At 40.5% G+C, this 19,692-nt stretch overlaps 1 protein-coding gene across 1 annotated transcript in view; it reads left to right on the top strand.

Moving 5' to 3' along the window:
* Positions 1-18,909, top strand: part of LOC147663694 (contactin-associated protein-like 2) — a 542,132-nt gene extending 523,223 nt beyond the window's left edge. The window contains exon 8 of the mRNA XM_086950260.1: positions 18,833-18,909. Within this exon, the coding sequence (XP_086806386.1) occupies positions 18,833-18,909 (77 nt within the window). The remainder of the gene's footprint in view (positions 1-18,832) is intronic.
* The last annotated feature ends 783 nt before the right edge of the window (positions 18,910-19,692 follow it).

Genomic DNA, 19,692 nt, shown 5'->3' with positions numbered 1-19,692 from the left:
TGACCATGAGGCTGGCGGTCTTCCTCCTTGAAAAATATGGATGAACAGTTCCTGCATTATTTCTTTTAAATTCAAATGAGAATTTAACATAAAACTCTGTTGGGATTCTCTCCGTACCAGCGGCTTTCGCTGTAGCGAGACTATTCATAGATAGTAGAATTTCCTCCCAAAATGAAGTGCTATCTAAGCTTTCTTGATCCGTTTTCTCGAATCTCACTGGAGTGTTTAGATGTAAATATACCTCAGGTCTGTCCTGTTGATTCTCTGCTGTTTCATAGAGATTCTGATAAAATCTTTAAAATACAGTGCTAATTTCAGAGGATTCGGTCTTCTTGAGGCCGGACTCTGGATCCTTAATCTCTTTGACTAAATTAGCGGAATATTTTTCTCTAGTGCGTACAACCAGCTGATGGCCCACCTCTTCACTCCATTCATACATTTTCTCTTTATGAGTTGTTGCTTTTGACACTGCCTTCTCCGTTAGGATATCAATTATCTGATTTTTAGCCACCGCCACCCGACTTAGTTCAGTACCAGGTAGAAGCCCCTCCTGAATGGACTTAATCAGCGTTCCCTCGGCCCTACCCAAATTGTGCTGTAGTGTAGACATCTGTAATTTGGCCTCTTTGTTGGAACTAAAAGAGAACTGCAATGTCTCCCTTCTAATACCGGGATTTAGGGCATCCCAGAACACATCTATTGAAGCAGTACCTGGATTATCCTCCAAAAAGCCCGGAATCCATCTAATCATATGTTGACAGAATTTCTCATTCCCCAATAATCCTCTTTCAAATGTCCATGTCCTAGTCTTGGACTTTTATAACCCACACTCCAGATTTAATACTAGGGGATTATGGTCCGACAGAATTCTAGGTATTTTTTCTGTTATGCCAGCAGACCTCAGGGAGCTAGACATGAGTATATAATCCAACCATGCATGCCGGGCATGTGGGTATGAATAAAATGTTTCCCGGGTCCCAAGAATGCCCTAGTTGCCAACCATCAATTCAAACCATTCACCCGTGCGGAATTGACGCAAGACATTAATGCGATCATATGTAATCCCCTGATGAAGGGCGAGGTCCCGAAATGCATAGGGATATATACGCTTTATAATAGATCGCACTGTGTTTGAAAGAATGATACTTTAGTTCATATTCACTTGTATTGGATTACCATACAAAATTCACATTGTGAAATCAACAATGTATCAAGTAAATGAATGAATTAACTATGGACAAATGTCACATATGAAGTTGGATACATTTTATTACATGATTGGCATCTTTACAATCAGAAATATCGTGTGAGAATACGTCTCACGAGGAGTGGCATTTGGCACAGTGTCATCGCGGTGACACTGCAACCTATATTATAACCATCAATTAGGCCATGTAACACACACATATTTTTCAGTGCCTGGAAAACTTTCGATTTTCACCCTAGATACTTAAAGCCTGGATCTGAAAGCCACTCCCCCGGTAGATGTACATTAAGGTCCCCACAAACATTCAGTGGAAGAGGCTAGTGAGATAGGTTGTTAGCCACGCTCGACAACACATCTGGGTCATCGCTAACATTACCATACATAGTACAAAGAGTCATTTTACTTTCCCCAGAATCGTAGTGACATTCTGCGATAGCCCAGAGCCCAAATTTATCGGCTAATGTATGTGTAAATTGAAGATCTCCCCCTTTCGCCAAAACTGCAGCACCTCTCGCTCGCTGTGTTGAAGCTGTGATCAATCGATACCCTACCGTTTTCAACAGATATTGCTGCGATCCCTCCACATGTGTCTCTTGTAGACATATGATACTAGCCCCGATCATCTGTAGTCCTACATCAACTTTCTGTCTTTTCTTACTGTCGTTAAGATCACAGATATTAATAGCGGTACAAAAGGGGGTGGTGATGGACGGAGCATCTGAATCAATCAAACACTCACACCCAGTCAAAAGATCTGGGTTTAATCCATCACCGTTCTTTTCCGATCCTCCAACCGGTACATTTCCTGCTATGTGGAGTTTAACATTTTTCCTGCTGCTAAATTTGCTGTTCTTGTCCGTACCTTGACCGGGCTTCTTAGCTTCGAGAACTGCTTTTGGGTAGGGGTACCGCTGTACCACAGAAGTATTTGCCGGGATTGTGGAGCGAGTCTTGCGGTGTGCTCCTTGCACTGCCATCACTTTCTCCTTCTGAGACGCTTCCGTAGAGCCAGCGTCTACGTTGCTAGGTGACTTCGATTCCGGCCGGCACCTGACTGGATTCCCCCAGCCTGAATCCACTATCAGCAGCAGCCGGGCGAGTGCTTCCCAGAGCAAGCAGCAGTTCCCTCCTGTCGCCTGTCCACCTTCACACCTTGCAGTCAGCCCCCGCACTCCTTCCTGCCAGCGCAGCCAGTTTTCAGGGCCAGGACACATGCTAGGCAGCGCTCGACATCGGCGCTCTTCTAAGGGGATGAAGTGATGTGGAGGTGACCTCCCGAGATCTCTCACTCAGCCGCCATCTTGCAGAATCCTTGATGTGTTCTTGGTGTACTTTGATCCTAGTGTACTACTTTTCCTACAAGTTCCTTATTAGTGATACATATTTCCAGATGCCTCAAGGTCATGCAAATATGAGGGAACCAAGTAATGGAAAAACCCTTCAATATCATCACCATGACAATGTAAGGTGTTAAGATAGTAAGGCCAAAAGTCGAAAAGGGTTGGGAGGTGGTGCTGTGAACCAACACAACGATGAACAGTACCAAGTGACAGCCACATCGCAGGCCCATGGTAGCACGCTGTCGAAGGTGGCTTGGAAAATTCATATGCAGCCTTTGATAGTGTGGTGAGTGGGTGCTAGAGCAGTCAAGAGCAATAACTTAACTGCAAAAATAACAAGAATTCTCTCAGGAGATTTGGCAAGTACTCCACAGAGTAGGCCCACAAATGTCATATCTATGGACATGCCGAGAGATTGCGAGGGAAATAGACACGACTAGCAGGAATTGTTCCTTGATTGAAGAGAGTTAAAGGCAGCATTATACAGAAGGTGAGATAAAGAAAGGACTGGGAAACACAACCTTCCTGGCTTTCTGTGTCCTCATTGAAGTAACCCTTATTCTTCATGGGTGAAACAAATGGCCTCAAATAAGTTGGGGGTGAATGGTAGTACAGAATTAAAAACATGTTTATTTATCTGTAGCATATGGTTGGCTGCATTATAATATAATATAAGTAAAAAAAAAAATTCTAGCCTTGTAGGAATTCTCATTGGCATCATTTTGAAGCGCACCCCTAGGGGCTGATGGCCAGTGCACGTCCTGTGCAGACACTATGGGCGTGATTCTGAGTCACTCCACCTGGTTTGGAGTTGGGAGGTTTTTCACATTTGGTTTTAATGGGTGTAGGAGAACCATATCCGACTTTTCAGTCCAGAAAAATTGCATTAAGGTTTGGATGTAGCAGCATTTTTTCCCAACTGGAGAGGGGAGGGTATTGCAATGCATGACGTTCACCTGAGGGAACTGAGAAAGCACTACTGCATTCACTGGATAACTCATGTCGAACGCGTGCATTGCTTCCATATGTAGGCCTTGGGCTGCTTGCAACAGTGCCCTCTCAGTTCCCTACGTGTTTAGTCCTTGCCATAGTTTAGATTTATTAACTATATCAAATGCCAACTTCAGGTCGATCAAGGACAAATGCAGAGACACTTTCAATATTTAGATGTATTTAACAGGAATTATATGTAACCTAATGGCCTGGTCAGTTGTCCGGATTCTCTTGCAAAAGCCAGCTTCTGCAGCAATAAAAATACATTTTCCTCAAATATGGCCAAGAGTTTAACATAAAGAGGAGACTTTTTTCTCATTATGTTCAAAGAAGTGTAATTGGTTAATTAGTGTGAAAATGGAAATTTGTAGCAAGTAATGGTCAGAACACATTTGAGGGAAGAGAGATTCCAATTTCAGCAATTGGGTATTATTGAAAATTGTATTAAGCATATGGCCTTCTATATGTGTAGGGCCTAAAAGACTTTGGGCCAGATGTAGGTAAATTAGATTTACCGATTTTAAATTACCGAATTCTACCGATTCGGTAATTAAAAATCGGTAAATCTAAAGTGTGGATATGTAGGTATATCCAGATGTTGAAATACCGAATCTTCAACAATCGGTATTTACCGATTCTGTAAATACAGAATCGGTAATGCCCATTCATTCCTATGGGCTTCAAAGCCCATAGGAATGAATGGGCATTACCGATTCGGTATTTACCGAATCGGTAAATACCGATTCACACAAGGGTGCAGGGGGTGTCACTTTGACACCCTCTGGCACCCCCAAAACAGGCACGGGTGCCATATGGCAGGCATACCTGCCCTAAGGGCAGGTCTGCTTGTCACATGGCATAGGTGTGCATGCACACATGTGCATGCACACCTGAATCGGTATTTTACCATCAAATTGGATTTGATGGTAAAATACCGATTCGTTAAGGCTCCTGGGACTCTGAAGAGTCCCACCTACATCAGAGAATTACCAAATCGGTAAAAATACCGATTCGGTATTTTACAGAATCGGTAAATTTACCAAATCGGTAAATTTACCGATTCTGTAAAATTGTGCCCCTACATACCATTTCAGGTATACCGGTCGGTAACGGCCGAAAATACCGATTTTCGGCCGTTACCGACCGACCTACATCGGGCCCTTTGTTCTAGACCGCCGGCTGCCAACTAATCAATAAGGTCCATTGCCTGAGTATTAGTAGGGGTATCTACCCAAACATTAAACTCACTTAGAACAACAAATCGGTCTGAGATCAAATTAGTGGACTGTTAAAATTGAAATAAGCTTCTGTAAATGGAATTTCTGGACCCAGCGGACAGTAACAAATAATGCCGGAAAATAAGTGGAAGACCGAAAATTTTATTGAAAACCCTAAAGTTCTACTTCCACAAAAGCACACAGCTGAAGAGCAGTGATATTCAATTCGTCTCTATACAGTAAGCAATACACTCACCCTACACAGAGGTCAGGACTGATGAATGGCTTTATATCCTTGTGGGCATGGTCTGCTGATATCAGTTGTTAGCCAGCTTTCAGTGATGATAAGAAAATCAAATTTCTCTGTGGTCAGAAGATCAATTATTTCATCAGCGTGCTTCACCACTGAACATGCATTAATTAGAGCTCACCTTGCAGTGGTATTTACATTGGAAGGTGCTATAGAGCATGCCGTAAGGGGCATTTCTGAGCAGGAATGTAGGTTTGTCCAATTGCTGGAATCTAGCATCTCAAAGGAAACTTGTGACTTGCCCATGATAAATCTATGTGAGAAGGATTATCGGCCCCTGGAAATTTATAGAAGTCATCCCACAGGTAGAGCAAAATATCTCTAGAGTACCTTATGCAAGAAGATCAGCTTTAGTTAGGGAAGGGCAATGAATGTGTTGTGAAATCTACAACATTGCTGGCATTGTGTGCAGCCAGTTAATGGATGGGTGGAGACGGTCTTGTCTTTGGTGAATCTTTGGTGAGCCAGCAGTGCGCACGCTGCACGGCCACGTAGCAGTCCGCTTTAAATAGGTGATATCCTGGCAGTACATAACAAACCAGACTGCCGATCAAGATGGAATCTTGAATTTATTCCACTCTGATTAAAGGAATATGATATCAGGCTGATTCGGACAAAGACCGGAAAACTATTTGTTTTTGGTATGACAATAAACTTGTTAAAAAAAGATGAGAATGACAAGGCAGAATCACAGTCACTAAAACAATCAATGCTCTCCCTAAACAGTAGTAAGAGCATGTACAATTCAACGATGGGCTTTTCAGCAAGTTAAGTTAGTACTTATGGTTACGCAGCAGTTCACCTTAAATAGTTGATATCCTAGCCGCTAGTGGCCCCTCCTCTAAGGCAGACGAGCATCATCCCACTTCTTTGAAGCAGTGAAATAAAGGAAAAATAAAATGATAATAACTCTAGGTTAATATTTAATTTTATCCTGCTGCAGCAGCTTTGCAGGGTGGGGCAGGGCTGCCCTGATGACAAGAGCAAGGGGAGTGATGAGCACACTTTGTAAGTGTGCATGAATGTTTGGCCAGCCATCTTGAGCCGGTCAAACATTCATACACACTTTGCGTGTTTTTCATCCAGGCTGCAATTTCAGCCTGAGTGGAGAACATGGCCATACTTCCATTGCCTGGCTGAGCAGAAGGATGAGGAGAGATGGAGAGAGACATGGCGGTAAGGTAAGTTTTTTTTCTTCTTTTATTTCGATCACCTCCCCCCCTCTGCCACCCACGACCCGTGCTGGCCGCCACTGATCCTGGCCACACATAAGAAACTAGTCTGCCGATCAAGATGGCGCATTGAAAGCATCCCGCTCTAAGAAAGGAATGATGATATCAGGCTGACGTGTACTCAAAATCAGTCTGAAGACCTATGAGTGAGGTAAGCTAATCACAAATCAAAGAATACATGGCAATGGTACTGGGTGCAAAATTAGCTGTGCATGCCAGCTGCCCCTGTCAGGTTGAGAATTAAAAGTAAACAGTCTCTGTGCAGCTGATAACTGAAAAATTATTTGTTTTTGGTGATAAAAACTAAGCTGTATCACTATTAAAATGACAGGAATCAAAACAACCGAGCATTGGGCTTTAAAAAAAAATAGTAACAATTTGCACAGTTCATATAGGCGCGTTTCAGCAAGTTAAGTTAGAAATTGTGGCTGGGCAGCAATTCGCCTTAAATAGGTGATATCTTGGTCACACATAACAAAATAGACAGCCAACCAAGATAGTGTTAAGGAGGTATCCCACTCTAAGGGAGGAAAGCTGGTATCAGGCTAACGTACTTCATGTCAGTCTGAAGACTGATGTGTATTTGACAATATTATCCCTGTTCTCATCAGCCTCCAGTGGCTTTCCTTTAAAACACAAAGCACTTACAAACCGGTCTGCAGTGTACATAAATCCATGTATTCTGTCCCCTTGAGGAAACAAGGGAAAGTTGCACAATCTTTCTCTGGGAGCGCCATCAGATATATAATGCTGTAGCTATTCAGATGCCTGATACCATGTATTTAACAACTGTTTTTTTTAAACACCAATTTTAACTATGGCTCACCACTTTGCATATAGAACTGTTTATTTGGCATTCTTGTATATATGTATACATTTCAAATAGGTCCTTTCTCTGTTATATGTTTTTGTGATTCTGTATGTTAGACCTGTCAGCCTTAAAATGATCTTCCCTCCAACTTTTTCCCTTCCTCCTTCCTATTTACTGATCTCATTATTGCTGGCATTAGAACTCTGCATACTTTACCACTGCCAATCAGTGCTAAAGTGCTTATGCTCTCCCCTCTAAAAATGGATGTCTGGGCTTATACTCAGTAGGCATATTTCATTTTCTTATACGTCCCCGATAAAGTGGTATTGCATGTACCTATGGCCTATAAATTAAATGCTACTATTGAGCGTGCAGCACTGGTTGCGCCACCCACTTAAGCCGCCCTTTAAAAATGTCTTTGCCTGTCACTGCAGAGCCAGTGTGTGCAGTTTCAAACTACCATTTCGACCTGGCAAAAAAAACCTTTTGCCGGGCCCTATCCTTACTTTTTAATACTGTTGGAAAGCGGTTTATTATTAGTGATAAGTAGGGACCTGCCACTATTAATAAAGCCACAAACACAATAAAAGGTTAAGCGCCGCGAGGCTTTAGGGTATGTGTGCGCTATATAAATATAATTTTTCATTTCATTTCATTTTCATTTCATTTCATTTCAAGTTCTCAATAAATGATTCTGTTGCTCAACCCTTGGTAGCTGGCTGCAAGCAGGTAGGCTTAACTTAGAAGACAGGTGTGTAAAGCATTTAAAAACACAAATACAATAAATAAATAAGACCCAACACATGAAAAAAATCCAGCATCAGCTTCTAAAATTAGGAAATGTTTCATGATTAAAATTATATCAAAATGACAAACAGACACTGTAGGGAACCGTATATATGAGTTTTGAAAGTTTTAAAGTATAATTGGCAATTAGACACAAAGAGCTCTCAAAGGGTAAACAAGGTTACGCAGGACAGGTACAAAGTCCAGGGTTTAGGCAACTCAGGATGTATCACTTTTATACTTGCTTCCAGAAGTGTTTTGTGGTGCCGGAAAGTGGTCCACAGCATCAGCCAAGGGTACAGATGCTCTGGTTTGTCTCTTGAGGTCTGAGACTAGCACTCCCACAATGCACCTGGTCAACTTATAGAGTGTTTACCAAAAGTTGCTCTAAACTTCTTCACACTTCTGGAATGTCTTCCTGAAGTTCCTCTTATCAGTTCAAAGTGTTCAAAACATCAATCTAAGGGTCTAGAAGGTTTGATATGGTCATGGAATTTTGGGACTACAATTCCCACAATGCACCTTGCCATATCTTTCAAAGTCCACTGGGCGCACTCCAGGATGGGGACCTCTTGGTCGAGGTTATGCAGGTGTCTCTGTTAACCTGTAGCTTTCAGGAAGTCCACTCTTTAATCCTTGATAAATCAGGCAAAATCCTTAGGGCTGTCGTACCAGATTATGCAGCAGGTGCAGTTCAGAGCACAGTCCTTTGGGTGCAGATCAGGGTTCCAGCAGGGCAGTCCTTCTTATACTTGCTGTTTCAGGCAGCAGATCTGAGTTGCTGTGCAACTCTCTCATATTTATTCTGGGTTTCTGGGTGTCAAGCGGGGGGACACACCAGACTAATGGGATGCAGGTTAGATTATTTGAATTTGATTAATTGATTTTCAAACACTGCATACAAAATCATGGTTATTGCAGTATTTTGCTGGTCAGTTTCAGGAAGCAACTAAAAACTAATTTGTTTAATTGAACAGTATGTCATTCCTCATGTTTTCGATTAGCGCAGGAAAGTCTGCGATTGGGTAGCCATGTGCTCTATAAAATGTTGTAAATAAATAAATATAGGCAGCAGTACTGGGGCCATGGAAGTCGGAATCTGGTAATGAGTGTATAATGTTTCACCTTCCAAATATATTAGCCCTGAAAATGGATTGGCATCAGAGTGTCAGGATCACAGCCGGCGATTGTTGGTGCTGAGAGCTTTGGGGGCTAGGACATAAGGAGTAGGAAGGCTACAGTGGTGCGAATGGAAGCCCAGGGTGAGGGCCCACTTGGAACAACTGTAAGTACAGATCTGGATGGCTGTAACAAATATTAATACAAGAACCTTGAAGCCTGAAGTGGAGAAGGGTTCTATGTGAACAGCAGTTGAACATGGGTCAGTCGATCTTAAGAGATGGGCAAGCATTAGTTGGAAGGGATGGGCACCGGCCTCCATCTCCCTTGGCCAATCAAAAGGTAGTCGAGTTCAAATCCACAAATCCCAGAGTGGAAGAAATGGCCACCCTTGCGGCATCCAGTGCTATATCAAATGATCCTGGAGAAGCCAGAGGGATCCCAGGAAGAGTTCTCCTCTTTTTGTCAAGAACAAGGTGCCCTCTAATTGGTTCACCCTGAGAGTGCTTCCTGAGCATTGGGAAGCTTTGCAGTTCCAGTGGCATCCGGTGAGCTCTCGCAGGTCTTTGGTAATCTAGGGAAGATTATGCCAATCTTGTAACATGCCATACCCATATATGGAGCAGATCTCCAAGGTGAGAAGCCTCTGGCATGCTGGAATAAAGTAGGCAGGGAAAGTGGGCAAGTCAGATCAGTATCTTCTGGATAAGGATTGTGTCTAAGAGCTGGGTTGGTCGGGCTGCGCTGTGGAGCGGGGCTAAGTGTACTGTGCGGCTGGACGAGGTGTGTCCCTCCGGGACAGTGGCAATTGTGGTTACAATCCAGGCCCTTCATGTGACATTTTGACTACTAGATGCTGGTTTTCTGACTCTGATTGTGCCCCGGGGTCTACTAATCAGACCCAGGGCCTGAGGTCTGATTAAACGTACATGGTAATTAGGTATAATCACAATTGGTACTGACAACCTACTTAAAAGTCCCTAGTATATGGCAGGGCATGTAAGTTTAGCAGTCCAGCAGAGTTAATGTCCTTAAGTGTGCAATACGGTTTTGCCTGATGTAATTTTAAAAACCAGCCCTGCCTTGCCGGCTGCTTTTAAAGTAGAATGATATGCAAAATGGACTTTTGAATTAAAGTTACTTCCAAAGTAGTAAATTACCTTATTTTTACATATACGTCGCCCCTAAGGTCTCCCCTAGGGGCTCCAGGGGTAGGGTGCTTATAACTATAAGAAGGATCATTATAAAATATGTTTTATATGCCCTGGTGAGGGAAAAACTGCCAATTTTGTGTTTCCCCATTGTAATGCATTGACTCTAGCACCAGGACACCCAAGGTTAATCACGCGCTCTACAAGTGCAAATAACATAACTCCATAGCCTAGCATGGGAATACTTTAATAAAGTATAACTATTGATAAAAAGGAGCTAAAATATAAGTCAATGATTTAAAGGAATACAACCTGGAATGGGAGTATTAGGGAATCTTAACCATGCCAGTGGGTTGGCTTAGCCACACCTAACTCTTCAGGAGAGACATTCTTCATTTTGAATTTTAGAAGAATAGTGTTGGGGCAAGATTATGCCACACTTTGGAGGAAGAGGTCATACACCTGGATGATACCCTGCATCCCATTAGTCATGATCATGATGCGTGCAATGGGTGTAAAAGTGCCCTCTTTACAGTGGGAAACAATCCAGTCAGCATTAGTCATAGCAGAATCACAGTACCAGTGTTTTCCAACACCAAAATCTTGCAGCAGTAGCAGTGTTTTTTTATTATATTTTCCTCAAAACTATCTGGGCAAAAGAAGCTTTTGCATGGGAAACAATGCAGCAGGTCCTTCTTAATTGTAAGCCTTATCTTCCTGCAGTTTATTGCCACAGTCTAGTTCCCACACCTTTAAAGTTATGGGGTATTCTTGACCTTATGCACTGGTTTCAAAGCCTGTGATTCTTGGTGAATGGCTGATTATTATATTATTATCTGTCAGGTGAACCCAGAAGGAAAATCAATAAATGTTAATATTGCTACATACCAAGAGAGGCTTGCTTCTACACCAAAGGTGGGTAGGGAGGAAAGAGGGGATTCTTAAATCAGTTTCAGTGCTGTCTACTTCAAAACACTTCAAAATATTAGAAATAAGATGTGAAGGCAATATTTCATTTATTTCTCTAATGTGTTAGCATGGTCTCTCTACCTATCTATTAGTCTTAGGGGAAATTAAAATTACGCTGGTGTAATTCACATATGTGAAGCATTTCACAATAAGTTGTTATGTGGAATTCTAGACACTACTCCACTATGCAACACTACAGAGTTACACCGCCGTTCACAGCAAATCTACAGCATGGGAAAGTGCAAACAGCACAAACAACCAGAACCCAAGTGGCTGTTTTTGTTGCACTTGCACAAATTGACAGATTGGTATTTCATATAATTATGCGAAACCAAACTACGCAAATTCCACACATCCCTATGATCTAAACAACACACATGCAGAAGCCATAACAACATCTATAAAAAACCTGAAAACAACATGAAACCCTGCACTTTGAAATAGATTTCAGCTTTCTTTTCTCCTCAGTAGCTGTGGTCTTCTGTAAGATGTATTATGTGTCACGTTGCTGTATATTCTGCTTTTTATCTTCCAACGTGCTTAAGGAGTGCATCATTTCCCGTCCCCAGTGTATCTTTCCTGTAACTACCATCCGTTTTAGCGTCCTCCTTTAATCCCTCCACACAGACACTTTTTCATACACTAATCCTTTTAAATCCTCTGGAAGCAATTGATACTGCTTTTTCTCTCCGCAAATATCAGACCAAAATCTTTATCCGGGTTCTTCTGTGGAGTTGAAAACGCAAGACTGTTACGATAAGGGGCTTTGCCATTTCAGCTTGTTAAACATAGTTTCCAATTTCCCCCAGGCTTTGTCAATTAATGACTCTTAAATGTTGCAAGGAATAAAAATCTTTTGCATCCTAGTGTTGGCTATGGCACTGTTTCTTCGTGTTTTGGAGCTAGTTTTGCTTATTGTGTCAAAGCTGTGCCCACAGATCACGGCTTTACTTCTTCTCCTGAGTCGGATACAAAAAAGGATTTAGGATAAAGTAATCCTTCGATTTACCCCTGAGCAAGCACTTGTAATTTACGGAGGTTATTGTGTCGATCGAGACTCACAAGTGGGAATCTGTTGGAGTGCTTGAAGCGTGTCTTCTTACTACCATTTGAGAAAAGATTCAACGTTTTGGTGTATATGATATGATAATAACAGTTTTTAAATATGCCTTGTCTGCTCTTTTTAAGCAGAGTGAATAACTGGCATCAACATTACTCTCCTACTCAGCATCACAACCGTAGAAGGATGGAAGGTCAAGTTTGCATTGCCAGGATTCAAAGTGGATCACAACAGATGTCAGCCGCAAACGTTTAACTCACTGAACCTTTCTGTTTGCATAATTTAAAATGAATGATGCTACAGTAGCTAAAGGCATTGTAAAGCAATAGAGTGTAAGGTTTACACGATATTATATTAATGCATGCAGTCTACATAGATAGGGTACCTACTTAGAAGGAGCAGAATTGAATAGATATTGTTGGCATGGAATATAATGGACTAGTAATAGTCGTGCTTAGGCGTTTTATTTGGTCATTTTGGTATATCTGATTTCTATAATGATGTTTGTTATATTTATATATTTATTTATCCAATTTTTTCATAAAGGCTTTTTTATATCCATCCTTAAGCTCCATTTTTAATTCATGGCATACTTGCAGAATTCTTGCACCACTCATCATCACATAGGCCCGCTACTCCTTTTTTGCTATTTACACTGAGCTGTTTGCACAATACATGCAACAACCTTTTTTTACCCTCTTACTACCTCACTATCATAAGTGCATGTGAGCAATGTTGGGACATGTTAAAACTGTGCTGGCAAATCAGGTAGCTTACAAAGAGGGCACTAACTGACAATAAGGCATGCTGTGCGCAACTCAGAAGCAGGAGATGGAAGAAAGCCACACATCCCAATACGAATGCACTATTCACTTTTTTTTGCTGCAGCTGCTTAGTTCTTCGGGTACTCATCTAGATGTAATTGCTAAATACCTCTCAACCTACATTTCTTACCAAGACATGAGTCAAAGGCATACTCTTCCCCCCAAAAAAACACAAAAAAACTGAAGGCCTTGCTACATCTTTATACTCGCTTGCTGCTCCCCCCAAGCATGTTCTAGTAGCATTACCAGAGCCTTCCCAGTTATGAATTGGTTTCAAGTTGCAAACAAATCATTGACAAATGTCCATTTTTTCAGGAGAGTTATACAGTGTTGTGCATTACATTATTGACACTTCCTTGTGCTTATTGGTTTTCATAAGCTAATAATCATATTTATGTTTTTTGGTACTTATTTTGTTTCGTCGAGTGCTCTGTCACCCTTGGGTGTCTTGGCACTGAAAAAAGAAACACACGATCTAAAGTTAAATTTGAACTATCAAGAGTTATGACTGAAGCACACAAAAATGTTTTCAGGGCATTTCTAAAAAGGAGGAGGATGTTTTTTTTCCTAATGATGATGGGCAGAGTTTAGAGCCTCCATTGAGCATGTCAGTCTGTGGAATTTGTATATACTCAGCAACAAAGAGTTTATTAATATTTGATTTCCGGTTGGCAAGTAGCATGTGAGCTTGGTGCGTTTTTGTGAGATGAGTATAACACCTTTTATGCAAGGCACATAGATGTAAACATAATTCTGTGCCTAACCAGTTCTTATTCTGTTTGACATGTTTATTGTTTAGGTTTTTAGGTCTGGCCTAGTAAGAATTGTAGCTGTGTCACCAGCCTTTTTATCATAAAATAAATCTTAAGTAAATAATCCGTACATCTATACATACTTAGAAGGGCTTTTGGTTAGCCCTCTTCATCCATTGGTCCGTTCATCTATCATTCACATTTTCTACTGCCCAGCATAGCATACAGCATGACGCAACTTCAGCCAATAGCTATCTTGAACTGAGATTGACATAAATGTTCCCAATTAAATTTAAACATCCTCCTGAAAAAATGTGTTTCTTTATTAGAGGTCGAGGGTTGCTATTTTAATTTTCCAGAGATGTTTTCCCTTTGTATTGTTTATTCTTGTTTTAAGATTTTAAGTCATTCTTGTGTATAAGCTATGTTTTCAATGTACAGTAATCCATAGCCATTAGTGCCTTTACTTTGCACAAAACAACAGTCACATTTTCTTGTGATGAGAAATACCTGTACGAATTACAACTGGCTGCTAAGAAGCCACTTTATTATTCTGTGAAAATTCCATGCTATGCTTCTTAAATGTACATCTTTTATCATAAGCCTATGGCCACCATGTTTTTGACAGCAGCATTTTTTCGTTTTTATATTTGTTTAGCACATGCTTACTGTATTTCTTTTTAAAATGGCACCGTTTCCCAAAGCCAGACCTATTGGCTGAGTGAATGATTGCTAAAATAGATGCTTAAAAGAACCCCTGTCAAAGATACCAAGATATGGTATTCAGTGCTGGCCTAACTATATATGGAAAGCAAAAGAAAACAACAACGTTTAATAACATTCCTACTGAATGATTCCCCCATTAGTATACACAATATCAATTAAAAACTCTTTTTACTGTAGAAAAAGTTTCTGCCCTATAAAAACCTACTTACTTGAATCAGGGAACATGTATCTCTCTTAACCAATAAAAGGTGTTTTTTGCTTAGAAGACAAATTACTGAACCTCATAGGAAATAGATTTAAAACTCCATCTCTTAGATTGCTGTATAAAGTACATTTCCAGATGACATGAGCTGAGTATTCTCTCGTTGCTTCTCTCCTGCACATCTGCAACCATCATTAGCTTGCTATTGTCTAGAGAGTAACTGAAGACGATGTTCACTAATCTCAATTTGATTAAATGTAATCTTTTAATACATTAATCCTTGCCATGTACGAAAAGACACCATGAAAGAGTCTGGCCTAGTCCAGGTAGGGAAATGCGGCAATAAAAAGATGTATCTTTGATGATCCTAATGCTGTCTTCTTTTTAAACACACTAATATCCACTTATCACGTAAACTTGTATTTGCTTTGTTAAGCAACAGTCCAATGCTTGGAATTTCAATTCAGAGTTTAACCTAGTAAATAATGCAAGCAATGTAGCAGCACAAATATAATGGGAGGCCTGGCAGTATCTTCGCCAGACAATATTCAGATATTTGCTTTGCAAAACCTCATGCATATAAATCTAGACGGCCGAACTTGCTTGATGTGAGCAACTTTTTCAGAATGACCGCCTGTTGGATCCAGTCCTAAAAATTCAACCCCCCCCCCAGCAGAAAATACCTTCAATGAAACTAACCTAACCAGTGAAGTGCTCGTGCTGGTATATTTCTGCACAGGGGTACATTTTTAATATCTCCAGGGGCTCGAATTTTGTAATCAATAACGGAATTCAATTAGACATTATAGGATAAATCCCAGGATGTTCACTTGTGAGAATTAGCCCCCAAAACTGATAAACACCTGCTGAGTTCATGTAGTGAAATGTTGACTTTCCTTAACTGGGTACTAAAACATCTACCTCTGTAGGAACCGGTTCGGCTGGAGATCTGAGCCCCACTGCTCTTTCAGCACCACACTTATTCCTGCCAGTGAGTGATGCGCACCAGAGTGTGGTTTACGTCATCTAATGCTTTTGTGCCAATTGACTCGATTGGAAAGACATTGATTTGGCTCCACATAGCAATATTTGCTGCCTATATGCTCTGGTGGTTGAGACAAAACCTTCTGAAGGCCTGAGTCTCATTGTGGGGCTGAGGTCCACGACATGTTTCTGCTGCTTCAGATTCCTTCTATCTATTGTGCATGCTGGTTGGATCCCATAACATCTATCCCTTGATGCTGGCTTGTACCACATACCAGTGAGGCAACACTCACCTGTCCAAAAAGTGGATTAATGGTGGATTGGTGTCATGGTGGCATTTATAGAGTCACAGATGAAAAGTTCAGATGGAAAAGCGTCAGTAATACTGACTGCAGGGTTTCTTTAATAGAGTTTTTATTATTTTCAAAGGAAAGTCAATATAATGGCTTTCCTTTATGCCTTACGCAGGAGATATTTTTATTAAGTTTCACATGTGAAAAAGATAATTGTACCTGCTCTTCTGGATTGATCCTTACTGCCCTATGAAGTCGTTATGACAGATACCACCTTTTTCATACGTGTGACGGACTATGGACACTGATACCCATTTATAAAGCATCTACTTGTTTAGTTGAGTGCAGAGCCATTTGTGTATAAATTTTGGTTTGGGGAAATGTCCTTTTCCATTATTGGGGGCATATGAGGGTTCCGTCTCTGGCTCATTGCACCACGTATGAATACACCTTTATAGCCACAATATGTTAATAACTGGTGCAGGATTTTGCTGCCCTGAACTTTTCCTGTGTGTTTGTCTACCCTATGAAGTCTTAATTACACAAAAATACAATTAAATTTATCTGAGAACAGTGACTTTTTAAAACTTTAGCATATGAATTTGATTCCTTCAGGAGGTTAAAGCATACAATTTTTTTTTAACTTTTTCAGCTGCCATGTCTTTCACCTTTAATGATTAATCAGCCTGTGGGCCTTTTAAAGACATATTATCTGAAAATAATCCCAGTCACCAATTTGGTCAGTCTCATTAATGTAAAAAATTGAGCAAGTTTCATTCAGAATTAAAAACAAAATATTCCTGTTAAGGTCGTTGTTTGGTCACTTTAATGTAAGTTAGCTTCTTACATCTTACAGTAAGGTAGACATTATCTACTTAGTGTTCATATCAAATCAAATCAAAAGTAGCTTTATTCGGGTTCAAAATTCAGAATCCATAAAAGCACAACATTACATACTTTTAAAAAACCACTAAAAAACACGAATTATACAGTCAATTAAAACCATATTCATGGACAGAAGAGCGACTTGAATACAAAGGATTAAGATCAATCAATTCATTGTTAATCTAAATCTTAACATGTGCTTTAAAAAAGTTGATACTGCATACAGTGTCAGCTCGTCTCACAACATTAGTAATCTAAGGAGAACTATTCTACATTGCCTAAGTCCCCATTTCTTAAGCAGTGGTAGTAAGTACTTCTTTCTAATTAGTGTGTAGTATTTACAAAACAATATGGAGTGTATCAAGGATTGGTGGGAAACGCCATCGCATGGGCACAGTATTAAGGACTTTGACCAGGTATTTACAACAGGGAAGGTTACTAGTCTATATATACTTCCTACCCTGACTTCGTGTTACACAAGGCTTCCATTAAGGGGACAGTGCTAGGTCACTGCTAGGGAAAATAAAGACATATTTACTGCCATATAGATAGGCATTCTTGCATACCCAAGGACCCACACAAAGGTCTTTAGAAGCCTAGATTTTGATTTGCAAAGGCAGAAACCTTAGTGACAGACAATATTTCCATATTTATTAAACCCGTATAACAGCAGATAGTGCTTCGTAAAATATAACGCCATAATGAAATACTCAAAGGAAACGCTACTGAGTTACACTTTCTCAGCATATATCATGCAAGGGCTCAAGGATACTGACAGGCAGATGGACAAAATGGTCACCCACTGGCACACTTTTGTGGAAATTAATTCATGCTAGATCTAGTGATGCACATTTGAGGACCACAAGAGAGTTACTGAGATATACAAATATCGACATGCTTTTTTATTTCTGAAACCTACCTTGCTGATGATAGTAGTTGGAAATATGGTTCACAGTCCATATAATAATATGAGCTAACCCAGGGAGAATGTGAGATGCTGAATAGTGGGTGTGATTTCAAAAGGTGTATGGCAATCTCCCCTAAAGATTTATTGTTGAAATTATTAACTGTGATCTCACTGAGTTCAAAACCACATGCTACAAAGGTTTTTGCATAACAAATATGATTGCCTATTATATTCTGGACTGGGAAAACATCCTGGGTTATTTGTTACTATCAGGTCTATCCACTATAGTAGCTAAAAATACTATGGAGTACTTCTTGGCGACTGTAATGTCTGGACTGAACTACACCAAGCTAAGGTAGTAAAAGTTCTTCTTAATTTGGGAGTCTGGAAGCATATTGCCTTACTCAGGGCCTATCACTCTTTATACATTTAGGATATCATTTGTGAAAAGAGATACTCTGTCATAGTTTCTCCTACATACATTTCCCTTTGTCTGACAAAAATGCTACTTTTTAACATCCCCTTAAAGCAGTGCCGACACAACAACAGAAGCAAATCTGTATGAATAATATTCAGGACTATAAATACACTGTGCTCTTGTACAAAGAATGTTACTCTTCAAAGGGATATCAACACTTTGGTCATTAGCGACAAAGTAACCAATGACTCCATATCTTGCTCTAACTCTATGCAGTCTTTACACATTACACCATCAAGTCCTGATACCCGTCATGGAAACATGCACTGGTTTGTCTCACAGATTTCTGGTATGATTCTCACGATCTAAGAAATTCACATAGAAGCTCACCCCCTGCATCTATACTCACAGACAACAGTATTTAGATCCAGCAGTAAGTGAAGGACACCATACTGGAAAGTCAAGCTACCAAATACCTTAAATCCTTCTTGATGTATGATGTTGAAGCACATGAACTTATAAAGGACACCATTCCTTACAAATTTTGGGCATCATTTGTGAGAAGAGATGCTCCTCCATAGTTACCTCCACCAACTTATATCCCATGGTCTGACCAAAATGTAACTTTTTAAACTTTCCCTTAAAGCAGTGCCCAGACAACAACAGGAGCAGATCTGTAAGAATAATGTTCAGGGCGAGCGCTTCAATGTAGACATGGATTGAGGATCCATACTCACTGACAACAGCTTTCAGATCCATCAGTACCCAAATACTTCATACTTGAACCACAACCGTACAAAGAACTTACGTATGCAAAAAGCATCAAACGACCATAGATATAAACTTGGCTATCAAACATGGACCTTGACGGCCACAGCCCCCTAACAGACAGCAAATGATGAATCACTTGGGTTCTCCCCTGAAAGAGACCTCTCCTTCAAATGACACCGCACCTGGAAATCAGGCAAGAAAGTACTATCTCACCATCATGAAAAAAAAAATTAATTAAACAGTTTTTACCAGAAGCTGAATTCGGAATAGCAGTTCAAGCTCTAACCTCGCCTGTATGGATGGAGGCAATGCTCTGTTCTGCTCGATGGCATCACTATCATTTCATTTGCACCTTTGAAAGGCATTTAACATGCCGTAGCACATTATATTCAGTATTTGAAGGAACTACATTTGCTTCCCCTCTGCCCACATAGTTTTGAAGATCACCTGCATCCGAGGATCCTACCTGGAAATGACTACTCTAGTAGTGAGTGCATCAAAAATCGAGAGATAAAAAATTTTAAAAAGGAAATGGCAAGAATACTGGCCATCTCCCTGTTCCTGGCCCGGATTTGGATCCTAATCTATATTGACCTTACACCTCCTCTGACTGTTGCAGTGCAGAAAGAAATTGATGGCACATCTTTTCACAGATTACAACTCATTATAGTACCTGTCTTATGCAAATGTTCTTAACTTACATCTCATGGCCCTAACTCTACTGGTGGGGTGTGG

The sequence above is a fragment of the Lissotriton vulgaris genome, unplaced genomic scaffold, assembly GCF_964263255.1.
Source record: "Lissotriton vulgaris unplaced genomic scaffold, aLisVul1.2 SCAFFOLD_1006, whole genome shotgun sequence".
NCBI classification, from domain to species: domain Eukaryota; kingdom Metazoa; phylum Chordata; class Amphibia; order Caudata; family Salamandridae; genus Lissotriton; species Lissotriton vulgaris.
This window is presented reverse-complemented; position numbering and strand designations above follow the sequence as displayed.